Source organism: Setaria italica, chromosome II (assembly GCF_000263155.2).
Source record: "Setaria italica strain Yugu1 chromosome II, Setaria_italica_v2.0, whole genome shotgun sequence".
NCBI classification, from domain to species: domain Eukaryota; kingdom Viridiplantae; phylum Streptophyta; class Magnoliopsida; order Poales; family Poaceae; genus Setaria; species Setaria italica.
In genome coordinates, this window is record NC_028451.1 from 6358617 (window position 1) to 6378139 (window position 19523).

General features: G+C 46.0%; 3 protein-coding genes across 3 annotated transcripts; all 3 read left to right on the plus strand.

The window, feature by feature from the left end:
* Nucleotides 1-3601: 3601 nt before the first annotated feature.
* LOC101780598 (coatomer subunit gamma-2) lies at nt 3602-11172 on the plus strand. The gene is made up of 18 exons (XM_004955709.4): nt 3602-3877; nt 4104-4201; nt 4322-4372; nt 4818-4931; nt 5010-5210; nt 5311-5412; nt 5613-5720; nt 5789-6019; nt 6927-7177; nt 7273-7444; nt 7823-7978; nt 8074-8124; nt 8371-8511; nt 8591-8791; nt 8882-9013; nt 9094-9267; nt 10036-10275; nt 10699-11172. Exons 1-18 carry the CDS (start codon nt 3829-3831, stop codon nt 10891-10893), a joined length of 2667 nt encoding a protein of 888 aa, XP_004955766.1. The 5' UTR covers nt 3602-3828; the 3' UTR covers nt 10894-11172.
* Nucleotides 11173-16637: 5465 nt separating this feature from the next.
* On the plus strand, nt 16638-17142 carry LOC105913717. The gene is made up of 2 exons (XM_012843565.1): nt 16638-16829; nt 16921-17142. Exons 1-2 carry the CDS (start codon nt 16638-16640, stop codon nt 17140-17142), a joined length of 414 nt encoding a protein of 137 aa, XP_012699019.1.
* A 446-nt stretch (nt 17143-17588) lies between these two features.
* On the plus strand, nt 17589-19436 carry LOC101781000 (UDP-glycosyltransferase 91C1). The gene is made up of 2 exons (XM_004955710.3): nt 17589-18200; nt 18285-19436. Exons 1-2 carry the CDS (start codon nt 17754-17756, stop codon nt 19308-19310), a joined length of 1473 nt encoding a protein of 490 aa, XP_004955767.1. The 5' UTR covers nt 17589-17753; the 3' UTR covers nt 19311-19436.
* The last annotated feature ends 87 nt before the right edge of the window (nt 19437-19523 follow it).

Consider the following 19523-nt stretch of genomic DNA (forward strand, 5'->3'; position numbering starts at 1 on the left):
AACACTGCCGGATATGTGCCTGTGGCTGAAAAAACAATTGAGATGCTGCTGAACGTTACATAGCCGGGAAGAAAAATGGAGTACTGCCGGACGTAAATGTGAGCGCGTGTTAGCGGCCAAAACAATCGCTTTTTCAAAAGAGGCCATAATTTTATATTTTTGCAATTGACACGTATTAAAATTACCTCATAATTCCTTGATAGGCCATGCGTATATGCAGCACTAAAAAAATACCAAGAGAACAGTCCGAGGTTATGCAGCATTGATGGGCATACCAATGGCACGATTCCCGATCACTGTGAACAGTAATTCAATGTAATCGGACTTTGGTTTTAACGAATAGTAGATGGAATTACGGCTTAATGTGAACACTGATCTAGGTGCCGCCGATGAGATGTAAGAACTCGAGGAGCTCGCTGACGACGATGGCAGCGAGTTGGTGACGCTACATAAACAAAGGACTGCGCGCGAGTGAGATGACTACAGGTGTGGCTTCGTATCGCGTGAACTGTATTTTGGCTCCAGCTTGAACTTCCCGTTTCGCTATTTTTAATTCCCCAGTGGATATATCAGGTTTATCTTCTTGGCTCTGCTGCATCAGCGGGTACGGTGATCAACAGGTGGCCATGGGATTCAAGAAGCAGAGTGCTTAACTATGATACCAAGACAATGGCATGTTTCTTGTTTGACCTTTTTTTTTGGGGGTTGAGAATTCAATGTCAATGCTAATAAGCTTCGATAGCACGCATTTTCAAACTTCTTTTAAATTGTCAATCAAGCAGCTAAATTTTTTTGTCATCCGAGTTACCGGTGGGCTGCCGATGCGGCTGCCTGCACTGCTCGTGGGCCGAATGCTACTCGCCTTTTCTCTTTGTTTGAGCGATAGTTTTAGCCCATTTGTGTGGCAGATTCGGCCCATTTAAAAGCGTGTCTGCTTACTTGCTTTGGGACTTCTAACTTGCTTCGGCCGAGGTTGTATCTTGGTGTTTTCATTTTCCCTTTCTTTTCTGTATTTTTCGTTCTAATCTTAATATTTGCAATCACTGTTTTACGTTCCATTTTTATTTTTTATTATTTAAATATCACATATTAAGTTTTTCCCCTCCTTTCAATTTCACACACGTAAGCACATTTATCTAAAAAATCAAGTTATTTTTTAGGCAGGAAGAAAAGTGCCTTTTTTTTGGCGAAGAGGAAGAAACGTGCCTAATTTGTGTAAAATTAGAATTCGTTTTTTAATTTTTGTGTGGTGGTGTTCCCATGGCCTTTCTGGTTGTAAAGATGACTAAATGTGTCTTAGGTAGGCCAAAATGTGTCTAAATATTTTGTAGATGTGCCTAATAAACCTTCTTTTTTTTTGCAAATGTGTTGTGAAGCACACTATCAGTTTCTTAGGTAGGCCAAAATGTGTCTAAATTTAGTGGAACAAAATTTACTGAATTTTCCATTTCTACACATACAGCGTACCAGGCCAGATAACGCTCTTATTTTTTTAAAAAAAGGTCAATTTCTTAGATGTGTCTAAAATTTGTAAAAGTTAGATTGAATTTATTTTCTTAATTCCACATACGAAATAACATTTATTTCATAAAATCAAGTTCGTTTTTAATAAGATAGGAAAAGATGTGCTTAAATTTTGCGTACCCAAAAAGATGCTGAACTTTCTTACAAATAATCACCCAAATTTTCCGGATGCACAAAATGGCATGTATCACGCGTGCTTTATCCGTTGGTAGTTGAAATTAAAAAAAAAACTCAAGTGAGAGCACGGAGAAAAATAGCCAAATGTCACACATATATATATATATATATATATATATATATATATATATATATATATAATAATAAACTTGATTTATTGAAGTCGAGAAAAACAAATTCACTTGCCTTTTTTCTGGTTGTAAAGATGACAAGGATTTTACATTTCATTTAAGCAAGCGAAACAATAGCCCAATGTGTAAATACGAATCTCAGCTCAACACAGCTTGCATCGTAGCACGCACGTTGCTTAGCTTGGGTCGGTGATGCAATGCAATCGGACTTGGAGAGTCTTCGAGGTGAAGTATATAGCGCGGTTGAAACGATAAAAAACGACCGTCGTGATCCAACTGAATTCGGCATCCGCGTGAGCCTACAAAAGGCAGAGCACTCCCGGGCAAAAAAAAAAACAAAAAAAAACGGGGGCACAAGCCAGGAGGGTGCGCGCACGCACGCACGAACAGCGAGCGTCTACTCTCGCGGAGGGCACCTGCCGACCTGCGCGACGACTCGGAGCACGACGAAACGGGCCCTGGTTGCATGGCATCGGCCACGCAATGCACGAGCTAGGAGATGGCTACAATCCTAGCTGAGCGATGTGCCGCGCTTTCACCACTGGTGTAGGACCAAGCTGCTTGATACGTCGGTTTCTATGATCAATCAAATTTACCAATCCTTTATAAAAAAAACAATGGAAGAGAGGATGTGGTCGCGGATAAGTTTTTGTGCTTCTTTTTCAATTGCCTCGTAAAACCGATCTAATAATTATAATCAGGAGACAGGGACAGACAAAGATGGATCTAAGACTTAAATAAGGGGGCTCATTTTCTTTTTCTTTTGGGGTAGAGGGGCTCCAGCTCTCCCAGCCCCCCAACACTGGATCATATGCACATTTAAGAACGGATGTATAATAAATTGTTATTTTTTTTGCTGAAATTTCTTCTACATTTAACCTTTAAGATCATATGGCTCAAGTCTGCAACTGTGCTCCTTAACCTTTGTTCAATTCGCACATATGCATCCTTTTCCTTTTATGGAGAGGACACTCACGCCGTTGGGGGAGAAAGGGGTCAGAGGGGGGCCTTGAGCCCCTGGTTTACCAGAAAAAGGAAACTATTATGATCTTAATTGTGATATTAGTTAATGTTCTTGGCATGGTAAACTTTGTTACACATCTCACTTGCCATACGCACATATACTTGTCCGGGTTTATCGTACATTCATGTGGTCAATGTAGCTGATCTATGATTATTGCTTGCTTTTGATATGGTTCCTAAGATAAGTGGACAACGTACACAATGATTCAAGTTAAATTCTTTTTAAACATAGATGTAGATATAAGATTGTGTTATTCTCTAAAATTATATGGCGGGAACTTTATATATTTAAGCACCTGATTTTTTTACCCATGAGTGTTCAACTGCTTTTTTTTCCAACCACACACCTAGCTTGCTTCATGAAGTTGTGTTAAATGGGCTACAACTCACAATTTTTTAAATGAGGCTTAAAATATCTAGAATACGTTTTAGAACAATATTGAGAAAAAGTTGATGCACCGCTCAAACACCCCATGAGATGTCCATTTTCCTATTAAATATAGATGAGAAAAGTTTATTCTATATCCTAACTAATCCTAGCTAGTGTGATCATACAAAAACATCACACAATTGTTCAATTTTGAATTTCATCTACGGATTTCCATATTTATCTGATATACACGTAATAGTTTATAAAAAATAATTATGATCAACGCGCCGGTGTGCATGGTTGAATTGCATCCGAAGGAAAGGAAACGCTGCTCATTTCCTCAACGACTGGCAGGGTGGTAGTACCCCTTCCTCCCCCTCCCCCCCCTCGTCCTTCCCTTTGCCAGATTCAGATCCATGCTGCCCGCCTCCCCACTCCTGTAAGCTCCGCGCCTCCTCCTCCCCTCCTCACTCCTCCCGTCCTCCGAATCCAGCGCGGCCACCGCTCGCGGGAACCCCTCGTGCCGCCCGCCGCTCCCCCGCCCCGGCGCCGCCGGCTCGGGCGCCCTCCCCCGCGCGCGCCGCCCCGACAGCAGCCGCGGCCATGGCGCAGCCGCTCGTCGTGAAGAAGGACGACGACCTCGACGAGGAAGGTGCGCGCGCGCGCCCCGGCGCCTCTCGCCTCTCTCTCTCCTCCCCCCCTTCGCTGTGCGCCCGTGCGCGCGTTCGGCTTTGTGTGTGTGTGCCCGTGCGCGCGCGTGCTCGCTCAGATCTGCGCTCACCGGGCCATAGATCTGGCGCGATCCGGCCCGGGCGGATCGCCGCGCCCTTCACCATTGCGGTTGGCTGACTGATTGCTTGCTTGGTTCGCTGCTGCAGAGTACTACTCGCCGTTCCTTGGCATCGAGAAGGGCGCCGTGCTGCAGGAGGCCCGCGTCTTCCACGACCCGCAGCTCGACGCGCGGCGATGCTGCCAGGTGCCCGTCTACCCAATCGCATTTCAATTCCCTCCCACGGGATCTCGCGATACTGCGAATGCATCCGCAGGCCCATGTTAATGTCGTGTGGTTTCTGATGCTTTCTGCCCGTATCTGTAGGTCATTACCAAGCTTCTATACCTGCTCAACCAGGGCGACACCTTTACCAAGGTACAGTGGCACGTGGCTTATCTTCTCGTGATCGTAGTTTGTCTTGGTTTGTGGATTCGAATTGCTGGGCCTAGATGTTTACATTGCTCATGTACATGGATAAGTAATCTGGAGCTACGTGTATTCGTCATATATATTTAAAATTCGTGTGAGGTTTTGACATCCCTAGTCATCCGTAAAGAAGTTGGTACTTGGAAAATTAGGTATGGCACATTTGTACCCTGAGTAACATTAGGTGAGGGGTTAGTTGCTATCTTGATGTGCAGAGTACACATTAAGTTGTGTATGTTCCAAACACTCAAAAGTACAAAGGAGATCTTAGAGTACATAAAATCACATTTGTGGAGGTAGTGCCATTTTGAATTTCCTCAGTACATTAGCGTGGCCATTGTGCCCTAGTCCTGAACATGTGTTCTAGGTACATGAGTGTGGAAAATTTTTGTAGGTGGAGGCCACGGAGGTCTTCTTTGCAACAACCAAGCTGTTCCAGTCCAAGGATGCTGGGCTTAGGAGGATGGTGTACCTCATGATCAAGGAACTCTCGCCTTCAGCTGATGAGGTTGGTAATTGTTACTTTGTGATACTATGCATTTTATGGAATGTGGGAGTGACTTCATTTGTGATTTATTGGGTGTAGGTTATCATAGTCACCAGCTCTTTGATGAAGGACATGAATAGCAAAACTGACATGTACCGTGCAAACGCTATTAGAGTACTCTGTCGTATTATCGACTCAACTCTACTCACCCAAATCGAGAGGTATTTGAAGCAAGCCATTGTTGATAAGAATCCTGTTGTGGCCAGTGCGGCCCTTGTTAGTGGCATCTACTTGCTTCAGGTATGTCCCGCAGTTATATTTGTGCTCTTATTGGGTATCTTGTTATTGGCAGCTTTAGATCCTTATGATTATGTTTTCTGCATGTTTTTATTATTGGCAGACAAGTCCGGAAGTCGTGAAAAGATGGAGCAATGAAGTTCAGGAGGCTGTGCAGTCAAGAGCTGCTCTTGTGCAGTTTCATGCCCTTGCTCTTCTTCACCAAGTGAGTTCAGCATTTGATGCTTCTCTTAAGTTGGATTGGCATCTCCATAATATCTTCAAATAGTCAAATGTAGGCGAAAAATTAACTATTCAGCCCTGGTTTATTTGCTACTTTATGGGCAATAACAAGGAGCATTGTGTTATGCACAAATTGTTATCAAGCTACAAATAAGTTATAACATCATCTATCTGGCATTTCAGATTAGACAAAATGACCGATTGGCTGTCAGCAAGCTCGTCACTAGTTTGACCAGGGGTTCGGTTCGCTCACCTTTGGCCCAATGCCTGCTTATTCGCTACACTAGCCAGGTATGTGTTCTAATTCTTCAAGATTTATAACAGATAGACCATAGATATCTGAAATGTGGCGTCCACAGGTGATTAGAGAGTCTGGCACGAACCAAAGTGGAGATCGCCCTTTCTTTGATTTCCTCGAGTCCTGTCTCCGGAACAAAGCAGAAATGGTCATACTTGAGGCTGCAAGAGCGATAACTGAACTGAATGGTGTCACAAGCCGCGAGCTTACACCTGCAATTACTGTGCTGCAGCTGTTCTTAAGTTCATCCAAACCTGTTCTCAGATTCGCAGCTGTTCGCACACTTAATAAGGTTTGTCTGCTTATTTTGATATATTAACTATTCTTGATATTATGCTCATCTCATTTAAGTTTATTGTTTAGTAAGGTGCCAATACGGAATCTATGGCTTTCAAAAGTCTGGGTTTCCTTTTCGTCTCAGAAATACAATAATACAGCAATATTGTTCCTACCTGTTCTGTATTAATACTTATTTTGGCTTGAGATGGACTTTGCCTTTTCATGAATGGACTGCTTAAAAAGGGTCTAAAGCTTGAATGTCTGAAGTTAATAATCTTGGATAATTTGTTTCCTACAACATTCAGTTTGTGCTTGCTTTAAATTTTCCCAGTAGCCATATAATATAGCTGGATTGGACTGTCAATCTATCAACTCCTTTCAATCAAGTTACAAATGCTTTGTGCCTCAACAACTAGTTCATCGAATTCTTGGTTCAATGATTGTTTATACATAGTGCTCCACAATAGTTGATCCTTGGGTAGGACAAAGACATATTTTTTGGTTACTAGACTGATTTGGTGTCATTTGTTTGAAGCAAGATTTCTATTTCAGAATGACACTTTTTTATAATGACTCCACGGACACATTTTTTATGGCAAGTTCTGAATCTGCTATTTTTCTTCCTACTAGTACCATAGATGGCAGCTTAAAGAAAAAAGAAGAAAGAAAGCAATTTATTCCTTTTTTGTTTGTTTGGTGACCATATATGTTTCCATAATTTTGTTAGAACTAGGATATCTTTTCCTGTGTGACTGGTCTATCATGGGAAATTTATGCCCCCTTATGGAAATCTGTTTGTGTTCCACATATGGCTGTTGGCATTAACATTCTTATCGATAGTATGAGATTGTTCTTGTAGAATTTTTGTCAGAATCTTATTGCATTATTTTTACTGAATGCTCATGTACATAATTGTACAGGTTGCATCAACTCATCCTTTGGCTGTCACGAACTGTAACATAGATATGGAGAGCTTAATCTCTGATCAGAACAGGAGTATTGCAACCCTTGCGATCACAACACTGTTGAAGACAGGCAATGAGTCAAGTGTTGATCGTTTAATGAAACAGATGACCAACTTTATGTCAGATATAGCTGATGAATTCAAGATCGTTGTTGTCGAAGCAATAAGATCCCTGTGTTTGAAGTTCCCTCTGAAATATCGCTCGCTGTATGTATAGTAGCACAGCTTCTTGTACTGCTCTTGTTAAAATATCCTAAACTAGCCTTTTCACCTGAGCTATAACTTCCATATATGTTGTCCAGGATGAACTTCTTGAGTAATATTCTACGAGAAGAGGGTGGATTTGAGTACAAGAAAGCCATAGTTGATTCAATTATCATACTCATTAGAGATATTCCTGATGCAAAGGAAAGTGGTTTATTTCACTTATGTGAATTCATAGAAGACTGTGAATTCACCTATTTGTCCACTCAGGTAATCATTGTGTAGGCATGAAATCTGGAAAATAGCAGTAAGATATTGACTTAATTTCCTTGTCTAAATATGTGCCTTCTGCTGTGTAGAGATTTTTTTTGCTCCTGTATTTATAATGGGCTGACCAAATTGAAAACTTCAACTGAACACATTTTGTGTTTTCCTATAACACTGACATTGATGATTATGGACTGCTAAAATATTTGTTCATAAACTACTTAAGGCCATCTGCGTAAATTTCTGTATATTTTTATATTGTGCTTGTAGATAGTTGTTTCCCCTTCAAAGTGGGTGTAGATATGATGTACTAGCATACCCTGAGCTACATTACATTTTTGTGTTATAATCAAATTGCTTTTCTTTTTAATCTTGTGACAGATTCTTCACTTTTTGGGAAATGAAGGCCCAAAAACATCAGATCCCAGTAAATACATTCGTTATATATACAATAGAGTGATACTTGAAAATGCTACGGTTCGTGCTGGTGCAGTAAGCACATTGGCAAAGTTTGGTGCGTTGGTTGACTCACTCAAGGTACTTACATAGTTTTTTATAGTTTATACTGTTATACTGTGCAACGTGTTTCTTCTCTATCTAATATCTGTTACACTTACAATCTTTTTATCTAGCCTCGCATATTCGTCCTCCTGAGACGTTGCCTGTTTGATGGTGATGATGAGGTTAGTGTGAAACTTCACCCATGAAAATACTTATATGCTGTTTTGTATAATTCAGTAATCCCTTCCACCGTGTGCCTTCCTTGTTTACTGTTTGCTGACCTCATTGGCATTTTCGTCAGTTCGTCTAGGAAAGTCTAAATTGTGAGACAAAAGTTCTAATTAGATAAATGGCCTTGTTATATTCTTGTTCCCTATATAGGAATGTTTTGTTTGCTGACATTTGATATGCTATTTTTATCTTTCTAGGTGCGTGACAGAGCGACCCTTTACCTCAAGTTGTTAGGTGGGGAAGCTACAGTTGGTGAGACTGAGAAGGATGTGAACGAGTTTCTCTTTGGTTCACTTGATGTTCCACTAGTAAACTTGGAGACAAGCCTGCGTAATTATGTATGTTTCGGTCACTTCAATATAATTATGATTTTGCTCTATCATCCTGTCACCTTATGCTACGGTAACTTCTTGACAGGAACCTTCGGATGTACCTTTTGATATTTCGTCTGTTCCAAAGGAGACAAAATCACAACCACTTGCTGAGAAGAAGTCTACAGGCAAGAAACCGACTGGTCCGGCATCTGCTCTCAGTGGCCCTGTTTCTACTGTTGACGCATCTTATGAGAAACTTCTTTCATCCATTCCTGAATTTGCTGATTTTGGAAAGCTATTTAAGGTTGGTATTGATTTTGCTTATATGGAAGACAAGCATATGCACTGGCTAAATCACATTTCATGTGTTGTAACCTTTTCTTCTCTCTTCCAGTCATCAGCACCTGTAGAATTGACTGAAGCTGAGACTGAATATTCAGTTAATGTTGTGAAACATATTTATGATGGACATATTGTGCTCCAATACAACTGTACCAATACAATTCCTGAACAATTGCTTGAACAGGTATGAAACTTCTTTCATATGTAATTGCATATCATGTATCTTTATGATTCAGTGCTTTTCTTAACTCCTCAATTTCGCAGGTGATTGTTTTTGTTGATGCTTCGGAGGCTGATGAATTTTTAGAAGTTACCTCGAAGCCTTTGGAATCCTTACCTTATGATTCCCCTGGACAGACCTTTGTGGCTTTTGAAAAGCCTGAAGGTGTCATTGCCACCGGCAAGTTCTCAAATATACTGAAATTCATTGTTAAGGAGGTATGTGTTTTATACCCTTCTCAAATACACTGGACGGATCCTTGTGGCTTTTATATGTTGTCTTTTATACCCTTCTCTAAGCATTTCATTTGAGGATTAGCTTTCTTATTGGAATTACCTGAGCGAGTTTTCTAGGAAAACTTTTTAGTCTGAACCAGATTCGTAAAACCTGGTTACTTGTCTTTTATACCCTTCTCTAAGCATTTCATTTGAGGATTAGCATTCATATTGGAATTACCTGAACCAGTTTTCTAGAAAAACCTTTTAGTCTGAACCAGATTCATAAAACCTGGTTACTGTCAGAACTAATCTGGTTCTCCAGCAAGGTCCCTAGCTACTTCTGAATCATCTCCATACTGACTTTATTAGCTGTGATTTGATCAAGCATGGTGTTTTGTGTTATACTTAGGTTAATCTGTACCTAAATAATGTTTGAACTCAAAATACTTCTGTTTTGTTCCACTTTTATTTTTTCCTTTTCTATTCTCACAAGTGCATTGAGCTTCTGCCTAGCACAGAGTTTCCGTTGTATTGTTAGTTTGATACTCGGGTAGTTGGGTGTCCTTGACAAATGCAGCAAACTGGGACCTACATTTGCAAAATGCATATGAAAGCATTTGAATTAAGAACGCAATAAAAAATAAAATCACACATCATACATACACACTTAAATCTATGCAGAGAATTTGTGTAATGCTTCCCCTCGTTTCCAATTAGATGTGTTCAACAATAAGTTTATGGGTTGTGACTCATTTTGTTGTGTTTCAGGTTGATCCATCCACAGGTGAAGCTGAGGATGATGGTGTTGAAGACGAGTACCAGCTTGAAGATCTTGAAATTGTTTCTGCTGATTATATGTTGAAGGTGGGAGTATCCAACTTCCGAAATGCCTGGGAAAGCATGGATCCAGAGAGTGAGCGGGTTGATGAGTATGGACTTGGAGTAAGGGAAGGCTTAGCTGAGGCTGTTAGTGCTGTTATAAGCATCCTCGGGATGCAGCCTTGTGAGGTTAGTCTTTCTGTTATCACTTTTTTTTGCCCTACGATGAATGCCATAACAATATAATAATAATATGTGCTGTAATTTTTCCTACATTGTTGGATAGTGGTTTCTACCTTGTGCAGAGAGAGAAAAATTGCATGATTTACAGTTTTGTTTTTTTAATAATTATCATGACCTGTACCAACAGGCAATAACTTGCATTTTCCACCAACATTCGATAACATTTTAGCTTCCAATAATTTCTGACTGAATCGATAGTTCAAAACAACCAAAAACAGCTGAAAGACATGCTCTTCCCTGTAGCTACTACCAGGATTTCCAGTCCCTTGCCTCCTGGTTATGCTATGATTTGGAACCCTGGCCGTTTTCACATGAAAGCATTGCTTCTGTAACCTTAATCTGACGATACCATTTGCCTTTTGTTTGTAGGGTACTGACGTGGTCCCAAGCAATTCAAGGTCGCACACTTGTCTGCTCTCCGGTGTATTTATCGGCAACGTGAAAGTCTTGGTGAGGCTGTCATTCGGAATCACTTCTTCGAAGGAGGTGGCCATGAAGCTTGCTGTCAGATCAGATGACCCAGAGATCAGTGACAAGATCCACGAGATTGTTGCTAATGGCTAAAACATGAGCGTTAGAGTTTCTCTTTTGACTCTTCTTGTTTTGGCTTTCATACTACCGAAAGCTCGAGGGAATTCAATTAATTCTAGTATATGTAAGCTTGGTTTCCTGTTGGATCCATCTTTTGTTGCACCGCCATTCTTCTGTCAGTCGTTAGTATACGTGAAAACACCTTTTGGATGATTGGGATCTGTACAATTTCTTTATATATGGACTCTGGATAGTATATGTAATAATATTCAAAGCGAAGTTTTGCCCTCTGATAACATGCACATTTTCTCAGAATTGTACAATCTGTATCTACTGGATCTGAGGGCAAATCGCCTCGGCCCAGCCCGCTGCAGGGCCTGCTTGTTTTTCTCTTGTTCTTATGCCCTCATAAGCTTCGTCTAAACCGTTGGTTTAAGATGCAGTTTGATGGCTTTTCAGATGAGTGAGGTTGCATGCCTAAAGGCACGGACCTGCACGAACATCGGAAGCTCCTGGATTTTACTTGGATAAGGTTCACGGTGCTTTCGGTTGGACTTTCTAACCTGCTTTTGAAAAAGCTAAAAGCCAACCAAAGGGCTAGCCAACCAAAAGGTTTAAAAGCATTTAGTTTTTGCAAAAGTCAAAAGCCAATCAAAAGGACTTAAAAGCTTTAGATGCTTTAGGTCAAGCTGCTTTTTACTCTAGTACCAAAAGCATCTTCCCTCCTACTTTCACTTACTTATGGGGCAAAAAGTTACCCATCTGCCACTTATTATGAAGATACCGGTTTGTTTTCTTCTGTTCCCGTCCAACTCCCACACCTGGCGCCCCCACCCAACTCCCGTACCCGACCGGCGCCCCAGGCGGACCGCCGCCCGCGACTACGGCAGTAGAGGAAGGGTGGGAACAGGGGATGGAGAATCCATGACTCACCGGAGTTCTGTTTTGGCGGTCAGTTGTGGAAGACGTGGTCAGGATAGGGGTTTTCACCGGCGGCAGTCGAGCTCGGGGCCGGCGGCAATGGTGGGCGGGGATTCTTCATTTCCCAGTCGGAGGAGCCATGGCCAGCGATGAGAGGAGGTGGAGAGGGTAGAGGAGAGTGGGGGGAAGATTCGGCCGCCAGCTATTTGATAATGGTGGCTGGAGCAGGGAGGGATTTGGCCGGCGAGTGAGGTTGTTCTTGGTTCAGTTCTTGATTTTCAAGAGGAAGAAGAAAGAGAGCAAGAGAATGGCAGAGGATTCTTAATGGAGAAGGAAGAGAGGAGAGGGATTGTGTCGTGAGCGCGGGCTCCGCCAGGCGCGAGTTTCGCTGTGGGCAAGAGCTCCGCCGTGGGGTGGACTGGCCAGTGGGAGGAAGAAGAAGGGGCTGATGAGCGGGACCCGCTCATCAGTGAGAGAGGGAGAGAGTTGAGTGGGGTGGACTGTGGATGACATGTAGGATCTACTCGACAGTTTATTCAAAAGCCACAGCTGCTCTAACCAAACGGCCTTCTACTTTTCCCACAGTTGCTTTCTAACCACTACTTTTCTACAGCCCACAGCTCACAGCAGCTTTTCCAAAAGCCATGGTCCAACCAAACACACCCTTAGTGTAACAGATTAATCAATCCAGGATAGATTCCAACCCAGGGGCCAGGATAGATTAGTCAACGGTGTCATACGATGTGATTATAATATAAAGCAAATTTGAAGATATCCTAGAAAGCACTTTATTACCACCTATAAGTCAAATTCCACCTCAAGACTCTTCCTTAAAACAAGAAAAAAAATCCATTATACGGTGATATGAATTATAGTTTGTTCCTTGTAAGCCGCTACGAGGAACAAATAACTTTCTTAACTGAGATTGATGCCGCACCTACGTGGACGGCGCCTATGGTGATTGCTGGGTTTAGATGGTTGGATTGAACACTTTGAGATTGTGACCTTGAGAGCTCCAAAGGTTGAAAATTAAAAGATCACGCTTCATTTCGATTTTCCAATTTGGAAAATCACATGACCTTAAAATAAGCTCTATGAAAACTACAAATATTAAAAACTTGGGAATGCATCTTAGGACGATGAGTACGACAAGACATGATTTAAAACACCACGTAATGTAAGTATGGATGATCCTAGATGGCATTGTTCAACCAATTTGCTTGTATCATATGGTTCACTCTTATTAGTATAATAATATACTAAATGGGTTTGCTTCATTCTGAATGAGTTAGTACAATTCACCCAAGTAAAAAAAAAATCATTACCTATCTTGAACCATCTCATACATGAACAAAATTATACAACCAATCAAACACAAAGAGACTCACAATCAGCATCCTACGTGATGTGATCAGGCAGGATTCAGGACAATCACATGTCCACAGTTCTACACCGATCGGGTTTGTTGCAGGCGGTTAAAATGATAAAGAGCGCGCTCCACGACTCCACGCTGCATTATCTTTACATTATATAAACACGAACATCATTTTCGCCCAAAAAGAAAAAAAATTGAACAGCGTGCTCGTGTATATCAGTGTCCTACTGGGCTTTTCACTTCAAACGGGGTCCCGTGTCCACTATAGCAAGCTCGTGCCCAAGAACCAGCCATGGTGGCAGAGACCAAGCAGGCAGCCGCCTCTCCTCCTCCTAGTCCTCTCCATGTCGTGTTGTTCCCGTGGCTGACGTTCGGCCACATGTAGCGATAAAAACGGACAAAAACGGGTGGGAAAACCCCTCTCCCGTTTCCGCTCCTGCACTTCATCGTCGGGAGCGGGATAGCCGGGAGCGGAAACGGGAGTGGGTTATACGGGTGTACGGAAACGAACCAATACGGTCAGAAACTCAACGGAAACGGACGGGAACCAGGAACTTTATTCGGGACCTAACCAATCTCCCAGAAGTTCATCATCCATCATCAGCAGACTTCGTAAGCAGGGTCGGGAAATCGCCCGTAGGACATGATCAAGAACAGAAGTCAGTTCCATTCAGAGCTTCATTTCACAAGCAATTCACAAACCTTGATCAATCAAGAAAGGAAGCACCAAAGCAGCCTACTTCGTTAAGAAAGGCTAAGCAGACTACAACACCAATCCACTAGTTCCTTTTCCTGGTGAACAGGGAGGGAAGGCAGGAACCAGAAACACCAACAAGGGACCAATAGCACAAAACAGGCCAACAGCCAAGATCCAACGCATGCGGCTACGGTGGAGGTGGCATTGGCAACATGCTTCCCAAACCCAGGTGCTTCTCTGGGGGCATGGAGATGGAGCCGGAACAACGTGCTCCTCCTCCAGCTCCAGTTCTAGAGCGTGACATCTTCTCAGGATGGAGACGGTGGCGTGTGCTGGAGCCGGGCAGCTGGCAGCGAAGCGGGAAGGTGGGAAGCTGATGTGGGCACGAGGCGGAGAGCCGGAGACCGTGGAGGCGGTGTGTCGGTGCCAGCGTGGGCGTGAGGTGTCCGTCGGGCAAGCGTGGTGTGCGAGGGTGGGGGGGGGGGACGTGGAGCGTGCGGGCGACCGGGGCTAGGCGGCGAGGGTCAGGAGCGGCACGAGGGGCGCCTTGGGTGGCACGGAGGAGAAGGTCTGGCGGTTGGGCTCTAGGGTCTGAAGGATAAGATTAGGGGTAGTTGTTGGGCTGTTGGGCTATTTTTAGTTCATGGGCCGAATATCCGGGTCAAATTTGGGTTAAATCCGGGTCCATCCCGATCAAATACGGGATCCCGGGAATCCGACCGGGATGGAGCCTCACCCGTTTTCATCCCGCTCCCACAACCCGTCGACCCATGACCCGTCCTGAACCCGGATCTTTCCCAAAAAATGAAAACGGGCAGGTAAAATGTGGAAAACGGGGCGGTCTCCTGCAACCCGTCGACCCGTGACCTATCCTGAACCCGGATTTTTCCGGAAAAACGAAAACGGGCGGGTAAAATGTGGAAAACAGGGCGGGTCAGGATGGGATTTTACCTGTCCGTTTCAACCTTAGCCACATGCTCCCCTTCTTGAAGCTCTCCAAGCAGCTAGCGCGCCGCGGCCACGTCGTCACCTTTGAGCGTACAAGCTTTACATACTAAACGGTGAGGAGCACACACTACTAGGGAAAACGGTTTTAGTACCGGTTGGAGAAACCCTTTAGTACCGGTTCCGCAACCGGTATTGGGAATTCGGTACTAAAGGGGGCCCTTTAGTACTAGTTAATTTTTTTAAAAAGAAATCCCGTGCCCCCCCTAGCCTCCCACCGCTGCCCACCCGCCTCCCTCCCCCGCCAGTCCTGGCCCCACCACTCCCGCCCCACCCCTGCCGCCCACGCTCCCGCCGCTTTCAGCCCCGCCGCCTCCGCCTTCGCCCAGCCCCGCCACCCCCTCCGTCGGCTCCCGCTCGCCCGCCCGCCGTCGCCGCCACCGCTGAGGGAAGGCAGAGGAGATCGAGGAAGTGTGAGGGACATGAGAGGATAAAAGGAGATGGGAAGAATAAAGAAGGATACAGGCGGATAGAGATAGTGTGCGGGTTGAGGATAAGAAGAAGGTGGTGGTGGCGGTTGGCTTTAGTACCAGGTGGGTTTCCAGCCGGTACTAAAGGGTGGCCTTTAGTACCGGATGGAGGCTTCACCCGGTACTAATGTGCCTTAGGGACTTTAGTACCGGGTGGGGGCTCCACCCGGTACTAAAGGGGATCACCGGAGCCTTCTTGGGGACTATCCAATAGGCCCGGTACTAAAGCTCACATTGGTTATGGCTGACCGGTGATTACTAGCGATTCCTGCTTCATGCAGGCGAGTTGCACTCCAGCTTGGTAGTTTCCACCGCCTGTCCAGGGTTGAGCCCTGGGATTTGACGACGGATTTTTGGGTCAAAATGCAACCGGTACTGAGCCTCGGGATGAAAGGTCCATTCGCTAGTAGTGACAATCCAAAAAGGACGAAAGCTATGAAAATAATATATCATAGATTCGTAAAAATATAAAAACTTGATTTTTTTTTCATATAATGTAGACTTGTCATTAATAACAACTCATCATTTTTCTATTTGATTGCAGTGCCACAAGCAACCTCCCGGCTCTGTACTATGAGGATATTACGTGTGCAAGCTCCTCAGAAATAATGGGAGGTATCGGATGAACCCTGAAGACGTCTCTTATACACTGCCATGTGCTAACTCGTAATGGAAATACATCTAATCTTCATTTACTGTATATCTGCAGATGCCTACCATGCCTACCATTGACAGTAACTATAGCAAGATCGAAGATAAACAAATGATAACATTTGTACGGACATGGTGAGGTTCATCCTATGTGAGATTTGTCATGAGGATGGAGCATTCTTTGATAAAGATAGCGTGTTGATGGCGGACAAGTGCACAAATCTTCATAGATGGGTGTAGTAGTTTTAATATTAGTATGGTAAAAAATAGCTCTATTCCAAATGTTACATTTTTAATAATATGAATCATATATTATGTATGATGCAGTTTTGAATAATGTGAATTATTTATTATTCAAGTTTGTTGTTACGTGATTAGAGATACATATTTCAATTTGACGGCTAAAAATTGGTGGGAAATAGAAATTATAATAACTCACGGTAAATAATATATTGTAAATAATATATTGAATAGGAAAATGCATATTCCTAGAACAATCTGTGCTGGTGGGTGATGTAACCACCTGCCAGCACAGAAAGTATCTGTGCTGAACGTCACCTGCCAGCACAGAGAGCACCCGCCAACACAAGCGGTATTTGTGCTGGCTAAGGTTACTAGCCTGACAGCACAAGCCTGTTCCAGCCAGCCAATAGCACAAATGCTTTGTGGCGTATTGCTGGGCGCCTCTGTCCCGCCGGAGCTGTTGGCGCGCATCCGCACCATCACGCTGGACCTGCCAGCGGTGGAGGGACTCCCGGAATGCGCCGTGTCGACGGCCGGAGTCCCGCCGGAGAAGGTCGAGCTCAAGAAGGTGTTCGGACGGTCGCCGTTCGCCGGCATTGTCGCAGAGGTCCGGCCGGTTGTGCTGCCGGCCTACCGCCGGTGGCGAGGCGGCCGGGTTCTCGAGGAAGGCTGACTGGATCGTTCTGTACTTCGCGTAGAACTGGTTGGTTCTGCCAGTCGCCGGCGAACACCGGGTGATAAATGCAGCATGCGACGGACACCAGATGCTAATCGCCGCATCGCGTAGGGCCGGCGTCGAGGTGCCGAGGGCCGGCGGCGACGGGTCGTTCCGCGGGGAGGACGTCGCGGCGGCAGTGCGGCGGGTGATGGTGGAGGAGGAAGGCCAGGAGCTCGCGCGCAATGCCATGGAGCTGACGTAGGGTGTGGGGGACAGGGTGTGAGACAAGAGCGATACATCGACGAGCTGGTCCAGTACCTGCAGCGCTGATATCGTTCACTGGTACAAATTTATTTGGCCCCTGTTTTTTTTTTGATAAAATTTGGCCCCCGTTTTTTTTTACCTCTCACAACTCACAAGTCACAAGTACCCTACATGACTTAGATAAGAAGTATGTCAGCCATTACAAATAAGAAATTTCGATCTCAGTATAAGAGAGCACTAAAGTAAGAAACATAGTTTTTATGCATGCTACAAAGTTCGATCTCAGTGCAGGATATGGTACAAATTCCGTCTAATGGCTTTTTTAACCTCGTGGGAGAATGGGTGGCCTGCAATGGATGGGACGCAAGTACGCAACCTTGCTATGTTCCATGTTGTGTTTTTTCTATTTTATCGTGTAGTATTAAAGAAGGCGAGAGGCATATCATCCGTATCCTTATGATTTTTACAAAAATCATATAACATCCAGTGGTCTGGATCACATTCTTCATTGCTTTAGTGCATCACAACTGCTAAAGAACACTGTCAGAATCTCAGAGAGAAGTATACATCAGCTCTTGCTCCATCCTCCTCCTCCTCCAAGAACCAGCCATGGCAGGCACCAAAGACGAAGCTTCTCCTCTCCACGTCGTGGCGTTCCCATGGCTGGCGTTCGGCCACATGTTCCCGTACCTCGAGCTCTCCAAGAGGCTGGCGCGGCGGGGCCACGCCGTCACCTTCGTGTCCACGCCGAGGAACGCCGCCAGGCTGGGCGCCGTTCCGCCGGAGCTGTCCGCGCGCCTCCGCGTCGTCGCGCTGGACCTGCCGGAGGTCGAGGGTCTGCCGGACGGCGCCGAGTCGACGGCCGACGTCCCGCCGGAGAAGGTCGCGCTGCTCAAGAAGGCGTTCGACGGCCTCACCGCGCCGTTCGCGGAACTCGTCGCGGAGGCCTGCGCCGCCGCCGCCGGCGGCGAGGGCGCTGCGTTCTCGAGGAAGCCGGACTGGATCGTCCTCGACTTCGCGCAGAACTGGGTTTTGCCAATCGCCGAAGAATACGAGGTAAGTGTCGTAGCCGGTAAAAGGCTAAAACCTCTTGTTTACTTAGCTGAGCTTACCTTTTTTTTTTTTTTGTGCTTGCCACAGATCCAGTGCGCCATCTTCGTCGTCGTGTCGGGGGCGTTCCTGGCCTTCACCGGCCCGCAGAACGAGAACGAGGCTCACCCCCGCACGACGACGGAGGACTACATGGTTCCACCACCGTGGATCCCGTCGCCCTCGACCATGGCGTACCGCCGCCACGAGGCCGAGTGGATCGCCGCCGGGTTCCGGCCGAACGCCGCCGGCGTGTCCGACATGGACCGGTTCTGGGAGATGGAGCGGCGCCCCTGCTGCCGCCTCATCTTCCTCCGCAGCTGCCCCGAGGCCGAGCCGCCGCTGTTCCCGCTCCTCACGGACCTCTTCGCCAAGCCCGTCGTCCCCGCCGGCCTCCTCCTGCCCGACGCCGCTGCCGCCGACGAAGCAGACGGCGCCTGCTTGACCAGCGACGACGAGCCCACGTCGGCCGCCATGAGATGGCTGGACGCGCAGCCTCAGCGGTCGGTCATCTACGTCGCGCTCGGGAGCGAGGCGCCGGCGTCGGCGGGCCACGTGCGGGAGCTCGCACTCGGTCTGGAGCTCTCCGGCGCGCGGTTCCTCTGGGCGCTCCGCCTGCCCGCCGGCGGCCACCGCTCCGGCGACCCGCTGCTCCCGGACGGGTTCGAGCGGCGCGTGGCGGGGCGCGGCGTGGTCTGCACGGGGTGGGTGCCGCAGGCGCGCGTGCTGGCGCACGCCGCGGTTGGCGCGTTCCTGACGCACTGCGGGTGGGGCTCCACGGCGGAGGGCCTCTTCCGGTGCGGGCTCCCGCTGGTGATGCTGCCGTTCGTGCTCGACCAGGGGCTCAACGCGCGCGCCGCGGCGGCGCGGGGGCTCGGCGTCGAGGTGGAGAGGGACGGCGACGGCGGGTGGTTCCGTGGGGAGGACGTCGCGGCGGCGGTGCGGCGGGTGATGGTGGAGGAGGAGGGCGAGGCGCTCGCGCGCAACGCACGGGAGGTTCAGAAGGTGGTCGGGGACAGGGGGAGGCAGGAAGGGTACGTGGATGAGCTGGTCGAGCATCTGCAGCGATGCAAATGAGAGAGTGGCGAGATTATTCAATGTGTTGAATAATTATTTTGTCGCGTCTAGTTTGGCTCATGTTGAACTGCCTTTCCAAATTTATGAACTGAATTGTATTCGTTTCTTAAGTACAGCTGCTGTGTACGTTTGTTGTCCCACACAAATTTATCTTAAAAGGTTACTAATGTACATGAACACAAAATTTCATCATACGAAATTCATTTGATGTTT

Excerpts from the sequence above, each read along its gene's own strand:
- LOC101781000 (XM_004955710.3), top strand. The coding sequence starts at position 17,754 with ATGGCAGGCACCAAAGACGAAGCTTCTCCTCTCCACGTCGTGGCGTTC. Across the intron at positions 18,201-18,284 it reads CAATCGCCGAAGAATACGAG|ATCCAGTGCGCCATCTTCGT; the intron begins GTAAGTGTCGTA and ends TGCTTGCCACAG.
- LOC101780598 (XM_004955709.4), top strand. The coding sequence starts at position 3,829 with ATGGCGCAGCCGCTCGTCGTGAAGAAGGACGACGACCTCGACGAGGAA. Across the intron at positions 3,878-4,103 it reads CGACGACCTCGACGAGGAAG|AGTACTACTCGCCGTTCCTT; the intron begins GTGCGCGCGCGC and ends TCGCTGCTGCAG. Across the intron at positions 5,413-5,612 it reads CCCTTGCTCTTCTTCACCAA|ATTAGACAAAATGACCGATT; the intron begins GTGAGTTCAGCA and ends CTGGCATTTCAG.
- LOC105913717 (XM_012843565.1), top strand. The coding sequence starts at position 16,638 with ATGCTTTGTGGCGTATTGCTGGGCGCCTCTGTCCCGCCGGAGCTGTTG. Across the intron at positions 16,830-16,920 it reads TCGCCGGCATTGTCGCAGAG|AACTGGTTGGTTCTGCCAGT; the intron begins GTCCGGCCGGTT and ends TACTTCGCGTAG.